This window comes from Centruroides sculpturatus, unplaced genomic scaffold (assembly GCF_000671375.1).
Source record: "Centruroides sculpturatus isolate CEXI.00-Female unplaced genomic scaffold, Cexi_2.0 scaffold120, whole genome shotgun sequence".
Taxonomy (NCBI): Eukaryota; Metazoa; Arthropoda; class Arachnida; order Scorpiones; family Buthidae; genus Centruroides; species Centruroides sculpturatus.
In genome coordinates this window covers 877,718-888,428 of record NW_019384554.1, presented here as the reverse complement: position 1 = coordinate 888,428, position 10,711 = coordinate 877,718, and the positions used below count along the sequence as shown (strand labels likewise).

Here is a 10,711-nt window from a genome sequence, read left to right as displayed (position 1 = left end):
GATCTGCTTTAGTTCATTTTCACAGAAAAGCATAATGCCTCACAGAAAAGCAAACTTAGGGCGTCGTACTCGTAGCGCCATCTGTTGGACATAAAAGCCTTAACCTAGATTATATATTTTAATTTATATGAATGTTTAATGGAATAATATACAGCCTATGTCCACCCTGAGGTTCCATTCTAAATATTGGTGAAAGAATTTTTGAAATCGGATGAGTAGTTTCGGAGATTACCTGCTGCAAAAAAACTTACATACATACATACATACATACATACATACATACATACATACATACATACATACATTACCTCTTTATAATATTAGTATAGATTATGTTAAAATATTTTATAATAATAATTTTAAATTCATGTAACATACATTTAACATACAATAAAATTATGTGGAAACAATTTTTATCACATCAATTGTCTAATACTTGGCAATGGCTGTTTCTGCAATTAAGGTATGATTAAGAGAGGAATTTTGCTTCAAGCATTATGAAAATAATAAATTAATATAATATTCAAATAACTCTAAATTAAAACTTAAGATTCAAATTTTGATATTTATCACATTTAAAATACTTCTAAGTCTGATATTTGATTTAATCAAAATTATTAAACCTTTCAGTATAGCTATAAAATCTATTTGTTTTTAAACTAACATTTTATAAACAAACTTCCTTTTAAAATTATATTAAAAGTTCAGTTATACATTTATCAGTTATAGATGCTTTTAAACTTAATATATTTTTTTACTTAACATAATTTTATTTATTTATTTTTTTAGAACAAGTCAAGTTTATTATTTTATAGAATAACTAATATTAGAAAAAATATGCAGTCAATAATCAATAAATATTATTTAACTTTATAATAAAACTTTTTATATTTAACACCAGAATTTGATTTTTTACTCCATATACAAGTTTATGAGTCTTTCTGAGCAATAAATATGACTTTATGTAGCTAACTTTATTAATTTTGTGAAGTTTTTTTTTTATGAGATTTGAATAAAAACAGTTTTTCCAATTAATCTGAGGGTAGAGATGCATTTTGAAACAGAGCCAAACTTAGTTTACTTCACAGAATCCTCACTGAATCAGACAGATGAAGGTATAGTCTATATTACTGAAATTTTCTTTAATGAATAGTCTATGACAGGGGTGGCAAACCTGTGGCACGTAAAGAGAAATCATCTGGCACAACATATTGTACGATTTTGATTTACCATTTGTCTTTTTCAATCATTGTTTCATTATTCTAATTAAAGCATTTTCGTTTAATTTATTTAAATATCGTTATTCGAAGTTTAAAACTTTGGCATGCATAAACATCTTTAAGGCTAAATATGCTTACAGTATGGCACGCAGGCTCAAAAAGGTTCACCACCCCTGGTCTATGAGAACAAGTGAGTGAAATGAGGTGGGAGTTGGACCGCTATAGGTGGCCAGGTGGCAAAGCTACCTGGTATTATATAATTTTACTTACCTACAAAATCCACTTTGATCACATGTTTTGAAGTTACTACGATCAACAGAAGTTACCAAGGATAGAAAAGTAATAATCAAAATAAGAAATGGCACAGTGGTGCTGTAAAAGAAAAAAAATTATAATGTAGAAAATTATATGATATTTTCTTAATTTCTAAAACATGAAATTATGCTATTAAAAAGTTAGTTTTAATTCTGATTAATTACATTATTTAACTAGGAAATTAATATAACATTAAAACATAAATACATATTTTACTTTACATTCTTTATTTAGTTTACACTAAATAAATAATTACAGCTAAGTTCAGTTTTTGAGAATTTAGAGTATTCCAGTATAATTAAAATGATCACTGTCGTGGGAATATGGAAACACTTTAGTTAAGGGAAACTCAGGGGTTGAATTGCCTGAAATTTTAATTTGTCATCACTGATAATCTGTCAAACACTGCTTTCTCTGTCTGATTTGTTTTTATTCTTGCTTTGCCCAAATTTAGAAAGGCAAGTGTCTTCTAAATTTAGGTAGTTGCCCTCTGCTTACAAGTCCCCTGACTTGTAAGCTCATGATCACAGTTACTTAAAAACATTTTACTTTAAAATATATTGAAGATAATACAGATTCAAAAATTCTAGAATCTCATGAATATCTGAAACATTCATCTCTTTTTCAAAATAACTAAATAAAACTTTGCAGAGATATAATTTATTACTTACTAGCTGTGGCTCAAAATGTATCTATTATAAATGTATAATACTCTCCGCAGGAGGGAATTTTGAAAAATCCCTTCTTAGTGTACATTCTCTTGACGTACTCTATTACAACGCAGAAAACCGCATCTAAAATAGAATAATAGAAGCAGAGTTCTTCACGGTAAGCCTTAATTTTGTCCCTCTCCCCCATGAAGGGATTTCAACATTTATATAATATTAATATAAAAACATGCACGTATTTGAATGCAACGTTGTGTCAAAATTTCACAAGTTCAAAATTTCGGTTAAGAACTTTCGGAGATTTAAGATTTTGAACAAACAAACATTTACATTTTTATTTATATAGATAGAAGATTGATATTATTACAACAGAAAACACATTTTATATAAATATAGCCATACATAAAAATATCTATTATATAATGTGCTTATAATATGCCATATCTGTCAATAATTAATGCTTATTATATATTATTCTTAGTATCCGCAACCACAAAATAAGAATAGGTTAATTTAACTAAATTAAATATTAACTAACTTTAATTTGTCAAAAGTTAAATTTATTTAATAAAAAAAACATATCAAGGTTGATTCTTGCAGGTGATGATAATACTGAATTTATCAATTTTTTTAAAGTTTATTACTCAAATTTTTATAAATTAAATATAAGTATATGGAGATAAATATGGAGTAGTTATTACATCTTTTAAATATTACAAAATCTTGTGAAAATAAATAAGTTTATATTTTAAAAAGTTAAATATTTTGTAATCTGAATGTGTACAATTACCATCTTGCTCAATTTCAAAAACATAAATTAACTTTTTAGGGCATTAATTATATATTACTACGTGAAATGAAATTTAATCCATATTCAAGAATTTATAACCACTCAATTATAATAAATATTTACACACAAAAATGTAAATGCTTTAATATCTTAGGAGAAAATTACCACAAAACACCTACTGAGATTATCTTTTACATACTCATTCAACAAACTTTTGACTTATTCAATACTTAATTTTGACTTCTCTTTTGACCACAAGAAATTTACGAGTGAAAATATTCTTTCTACAGACGTTATGGTTCCTGATAAACAAAGGACTAATTTTATCATATTAAAACCTTGGAATACAAAATATTTTTCATGCATTTCATTAAATATTTTAATTTATTTGTCAATTGATTTTTTCTTCTCTCAATTTCATCAAGTATTTAGTCATTATTGTGTTTATTAGCACCCATCGACCAAATTCTTGAATTTCATCTGTTTCTGTTTGAATAATATGTCTCTTAACTTCATTGAAATTATTCTGTAAGCTATATTTCATGCCATTTCTTCCTCAGTAGTGTTCATTCAAATTTATGACCCTTAAATGTGCAGAATAAACATTTCTAACAAGTCACAAGTTCAGGATATAATATACAAACTAGAGAGCTAAGAGTTTTGATTTTCAAAAAATGGAACAAAATGAAAAGATGGCTGGGACAGAACAAAAAATGATACATATGGTCAACTTACTATAAAAGAAAATAAAACAATGAATATACAGTAGAGCCTCGATTATCCGACCCCCAATTACCTGACACCTCGGTTAACCGACCATCCTAGTCGGCAAATTTCAAATGTCCGCTAGCGATGTGGCGCTACAATATTTGGCCATGTCTTGGCTACTTTATTATTATTTTTACGTGTTTTAGCTGGCAACACTCATTCGACCATGAAAGGGAGCCAGTATTTAAACGAGGCTTAATTTTCTAATTTTTAACGATATAATAGTGACGATTATTATTTTAAAAAATTTTTGTTAGGCTTAACATCGATGAAAATTCAACGCGAAGTAGGTTAATAGCGATATACTAATATACAAATTACATGGGATATAATAACATACAACACTAATAATGGATTTTTCCATACTTTTCGGTTATCCGACTTTTCAATTATCCGACCAACCCCAGTCCCCAATTGGGTCGAATAATCGAGGCTCTACTGTAAGCTTAATTATGATTTAATGAGATGTTATCTATATGGCAATGATGATGATGATAATTCTTTCTTTTGTACAAAATCTATCAAAATATCAACTGAAAAGTATAAATAAACTATCATGTTCATAGATCAGCTGCAGATATTTCAGCAAAATTCTGTGTCAAATTATAAAGTAAAATCATTAAAAGCAGTTGGCAGAAAATATTTGAATTTTAAAACTGATTATTATTCCTTTCAATTTTGATCTAATCCTTTGAACTACCTTTTGGATCTGTCTTATAGAATAAGTTAAACTTGTTCCATAAGATACATTCTTCCTTTTAGAAGAGCATTTGTTAACGCAATGTTTGATGTATATGCTGCAACAGATCATTAGCCTGCAGATATATTTTAAAAAATTAACGCTGAATATTTCATTTTCATTTTATAGCTCAATGCATTCCATAGTTAAGTATTATTAATAATTTTAATTATAACAACTGTCAATGCTCACATAACATACATTTTTTTGTTCAAAACTATACATCTACTCAACAGCAAAGATTTCAGTATCTAAAAACGTAACAAACAGAAAAGTTGCATATTTTCTGATATTATTTCAATAGAATTCTTAATGAAAGAAAATATCTAAACATGTCAATTCCAAACAAATCAAAATGAAATTGTATTAAATTTGCTAGCTTTTTGCTTAATACCACATAAACATCCGTAAAACTGACAAGATAAACCCTATCTAATTTGTCAAATTTTGCAAATTTATATTTTCAAGTATAATGGAGCTCAAACTAAAACTTTCTATTTCTAAAGTCTAAAATGTAGTACTACTACTCGTCCAACTGAAATGTTATAAAATAGATCAATACCTGTAAACTTCCAGCAATAAATAACTTCAACAGCATATTAACATTGTATTCAATCAATTTAACTGACCATCAACAAGTGAACCAAACCATACATTAAAACAATGTATATGGAATGTGTAAAGAAAAGTGCATATTCACAAAAAAAAAAAAAAAAAAAACTAAGTTCTCTAAGATCAAAGAGAATAATACAAAGTTTTAAAGTTTAAGAACACAAAAATTAGTCACAAAAAATATAAACTATTCTCTACCAAAAACCAAATCAAAACCTAATTAGCATTAATGAGCGTAGACACACTGTGTTCCCCTTCTCCTACACCATCTTATACAATGACAAAATATGACTTCTAAAAGCTGAACATGTTTCAATACTTAATTGTAACAACTAGAGCACTTTTTCAGCAAATAGTTATCTGAGGCAGACTTGTAAATTATGTTCAAAATGTTTGACAGATCATTAATTCTTTGCTGGAAAAGTGCTATGAGTTAAGTATTCATACAATGAACTCCATATATTGGAAATATTCCCAGTATCATGAAAATCAACACACTTGTCTATTCACACAACAATCAAAGTTTTTTAAACTCCAGTGAGCAATTAAATCTACATAATCAAATGCATTACTACAACTACATTCATACTTAAACTGAATATGTTCTTAAACAGTTTCAAGTAATATTGATTATTTCCAAGGAAAATCTTGTAACAAAAAAATTGACTCAATTTAAAGAAACAAAAATGAAGTTTTTTTTTTTTTAAATTAAACATGTCAAATAGCTTCTGAAGAATTATTTTTTTCAGTTAGATATTAGATGAGATCTAACCAGGTGTTTTGTATAATTGATTCTAAAATCTATTATTAAAAAAAACCATTTTCTACATATTTAAGACCAAGCTTGTGTTGTCAACAACAACAACAGATTCTAACCAATAATAACAATTAGTCTATTGTATTTATTCAATGTCAAAATATTCATATTGCCCACTATATTTTCCTGTAAGAGAAGGTATAATTTACATATTATGTATTCTTGTTTTGTATATTTCCTTACTCTACACAATGCTTGTTTGCAATATGAATTTGAAACAGAAATATTAATTCTTTAGCATTAAATAATAAGAAACAATTATTATAAGTAGAAAATTTAAATCCCTTGTATTTACTAAACAAATTCAGTAAATGCAAAATATATTTCCAGCTGCTCTTATTATTTTCTGCATCTCTATAGCTTTTTCTAAACAAATCATAAATCCGTTACCTTTCTTCAATGCCCATTATCAAGCTTTCGTCTATCTTGTACAATATTACAGGCAACTGTGGAAAGTTTGTGCTAACTGGTCAATATGTTACAACAACAATGAAATGTTGAATCTTGGCCAGCATTCAAGTGACAAGTGACAAGCAACTAAGACAAAAATGCAAAGATAACAATTTGTACAAATGCTTTACAAAGACAATAAAAGCAGAGATTTGCCATTGTTGCTAGCAGTGTGAATACAGCCTAAATGGTGCTAATTTTTCTCTAGTAAAATTTTTGTTTTAAAAATAAACAACATTACTTATAAAGTATTTGAGAACATATGTATTAATTTGATTCTATTAAAGTATTATTAGTTGTACAGATAATCAAAAATATAGATAGATACATAAATTTAAAAATTAAATTAAATTTTAAAAAAGTCCATGAGACAGAGAACAAAGAGAGAGAGAGAGGGAGACGGGAAAAGAGTTTTGTGCAATCAGTTATATTATTATAATATTTATTTCAATTTTCATGCTTTAATAAAATAATTATAATTAAAATGAATGAATCATTTAGTAACAAATGTAGCAATATCTCACAAATATTTTTTTAACAGTAATTCAACAAAATATCTTTTATTTTATTCATAAACATGACAATGCTTTTAACTATCAAAATCAGTCATTAATTAATTAAAATACTAGTCATGTTTTCTTTTTGCCACATACCACATACTTACATAGAAAAATTATTAAGTCTCGAAATCTTTCCATCTTCTACTAGTTTATCTTTAGTTTTTTGATTTCTTTTATGTTTAAAATTAAAACTTTTTAAGTCAACTGTTTGCATTCAATCTATTAATTGTAGTTAATCAATAATAGCAAATGGTCATATTTTCTCACTGTTATCATATCACTATTTACTTCTATTAATTGTAAATATCCAGCCAAAAGATCTCAATGTATGCAACTCTGCTACTCTGTTTTTTTCTCTCTAATTTTTATATTTTATTACTAATTGGTATTAAAAAAAATTATATAAATAGNCAGCTGTGGTTTGGTGTGCTGCTTCGCGACGAAAACAAGCTTTAGCAATGGGGTTGTCGAATGGTGCATACTCAGTAAGTAATCCTACAATTTTTTGTTTATAGCAAAGTTTCTACGGATTATTTCCAAAAAATATATACATATTTTGAAAATGTTGAGTCGGATTAGTCTAGAATCGATTAATTTTATGAAAGAAAACCTTTCAATCAGCCGTAGTCCGTAAACTTTACATGTGTCGGGCTGTGATTGGAACGACTCGTAAGAAATCGGATTCCTAAAAAATGGAACGTATCTATGATCTTATAGGGGGAGGTCGACTGTATTTCCAGCTACAAGTTTTTCTAGATCTTCCTCTTGTTTGAGATTACCACTAACTCAAGTGGAATGGAGAATCTTCAAGACCAATTTGCAAAGCACATCAAGCAAAGCTTCATAATGGGACCTGTTGAATCCTCTGTGAAAAGATCTATTCTTTATCTGCTGAACAGAATGGAGACCTTCAGACCAAGATGTCGTCTTATAGTCAGCCAACCATATGATAAGGTTGTTGCAAATGTTTATCAAGAAAATTATAGAAATTATTCTAAAAGAATATTACAATACACATCTCTAAAATTAGATTATTAGTTATTATATTTTATATAAATAATAATAATAAAAAGAACATTAATTCTATAATTTCAGTAAATATGACAGTCTTAATTACTTTCTCTTGCCCACCCTGCATGAGATAAAACAAAGGGAGTGAAGTGAATGTAGGTTGGTCTGAGGGAGGTTAAATTGTCACAAAGTTTTTACAAATCTCACAAATAGTCCATATTGGAACAAATAGGCCAAGTTCATGGGAGTGAGTGAGTGAAGCAAACTATGTAACCATTGAATCAAAATATTTTTCTGTGGGATGTTCACAATAAACACTATGCTCAATCAATTTTTTAAAAAAATGTTTGTTTTTACTCTGGAATCTGAAGGCTGTTCTATGTTAACCCTCAAAAATCTTTAATGGACAATTCAGAACAAGAACCAAGGCTCGTTGACCTCAGGCGATGTTTTGGTCCACAGCAATGCACACACTCACACAGCTGCACGCACAAAAGAATTGCTCCAACTGTTTGGATGGAAGGTGTTTGACTACCCATATTACAGTCTAGATCTTGCACCAAGCAACTATCACTTGTTTGAAAAAATTAAAATTTGGTTGAGGTTGCAGCAATTTGACAACAATGAAGAGCTGATATCCTTGGTGGCAACATTCTTCGAGGAAGTTATGCAGAAGATGACAAATGTCTGAATTTATATAGAAAATATATTGGAAAATAGTTTAGGTATGTATGCAACTTTTGTGTATAATATAGTTTTCCTTTCCTTTTTTTCATGCCTTCCAGAGGTTGATTTCCAAGTATCCCTTGTACTTTTAGCAAAACAAAAATAAATTTTGCTTTATTTATCCTTATTACTAAATATGAGAAAAGTTATTAAAAATTTATTAATGTAGAAAAACTGATTACATTGTTCAATAATTTCATAGCTCCATAATATCATTAAAATATATAAAAATCATAATATTGACAATTAGAACTAATTAGTTAGTTAATTATTCTAAAAAATCTTCAACCAGTAAGTCTTTAAATATAATGTTGTAAAAAAATTGCCATGCCTTAATTAAAACTGCCATGAAATGATGCTGCATATGAAGTCTGGCAATTAATGCAAACTGACTAATATCTGAGATGCATTTACTATTTTCTAATATGTGCAGCATTTATGATAGAAGCGTTCTTCAACATGTATCCTCATGTTGTGATATTGTAATGAAGTTTTTATTTTTCAGTACCATTCCACAAGCAGAATTTGGTTACTACTCCTTACAAACTAAGGTGCATCAATTTTTTTGCAACAGTGTGTACATAAATATGTATGATGATATTAGTAATAATGATAAAAACATTACTTACTTTGTTTCTGGAGGTTCTCCTATCAAAACTTCTTTTGGTTCAAATCTGGGTCTCAGAGGTGTTAATTCATTTATTTTTATATGTAACATATTTGAAACTAATGCTGATAACTGAAATTTAAACTCCACGCCATTTTTTCCATTCACAATATTTCCTTCTATTTTTGAAGCTGTTGTTTTTATTGTATTCATTTGTAAATAATAGGGAGATTGACCAGGTGTTAAATTACGATTTCTCCTGTAAAAATATGCTTTAATCAATAAACTTAAATATTAACCTGCTTGAATAAGAAAACTCTTAAACCATTATGTCAACATATAATTGCAGCAATTTTAATACATAGCATATTATGTTTACAGTATAAAACAATTATACTGTAAACTGAAACTAATGAAACTAAGAATTAGCTTATTTAATTTTGAATATAATCAAAACAATGCTCTGTTTATAAAGTAAAATTAAAAATATTAATTTGTACGAATATTCTTACTGATATATCAATTTTCTATTTAAGGTATACAGTTGAACCTGTCTATCTCAAATCTCGTGGAAACAAGGATAAAAATTTCAGATAGACAGATTTTGAGATATAGAGATTCCTACACAGTAAACAGTAATAGATTTGATTGGAAGTACAGTATTTTATTAATACAACAGCAAGTACAGTACAAATGTATAAATAAAACATTTTTCACAAACTATTTCTGTTCACATATGTCAATGGTTTCTAATATGTAACTGTCTTCAACCAATAACATGCAAGCCAAACCTATAGCCTTGTAGTAGCCAAGTGGAACACAAGTCATTAGTCATGGGTTTGCATCTGGCCAATGGATGGAGTTTTCCAAGTTTTCTTTATGTTTGCAACATCTGAACAGAGGCCAGTTTCCCATAGAAAATCCTCTTGGTAGTCATCCTCCCTCGACAGATCGCCAATGTGTTGCATTGTCATAAACAAATAAACCAAACCAAGCTTATAGCCAATCAGAAAAAACAGTGTTGATTGCAACTATGTACTTTATTGCAATAGATCCAGGGTGGCCAAGCTCCTTGATAGTCCGAGCCATTTTTCAAAATTTAAAATTTTTTGAGAGCCGCAATTAAATACGTATTAAAAAGGTATGCAAAAAATTCCAGATTACAAATTATATCCATAGCAAGAGTGATACAAATTGTTTCCTCCAGAGCACAATGTCAACTGTCCATTGCAATGACAGTTTACAAATTCAAAATCGGTATGGAGTCGGTCAATAACGGACGATTACGCTACTGTTTATGTTCGTTCGCGCAGTTTTCAATGAGTCATATCATTCTTAACTTGGACGGAAATGAAATTTGTTACAACGTTGCACTTAGTCTTTCATATTTGTTGTTAGTAATTTAAAAGACATTTTGAAACACATACG

At 28.3% G+C, this 10,711-nt stretch overlaps 1 protein-coding gene across 1 annotated transcript in view; it reads right to left on the bottom strand.

The window, feature by feature from the left end:
• LOC111623776 (neutral alpha-glucosidase AB-like) overlaps positions 1-10,711 on the bottom strand; it is a 62,431-nt gene that overhangs the window by 40,445 nt on the left and 11,275 nt on the right. The window contains exon 2 of the mRNA XM_023366479.1: positions 1,491-1,592. Within this exon, the coding sequence (XP_023222247.1) occupies positions 1,491-1,592 (102 nt within the window). The remainder of the gene's footprint in view (positions 1-1,490; positions 1,593-10,711) is intronic.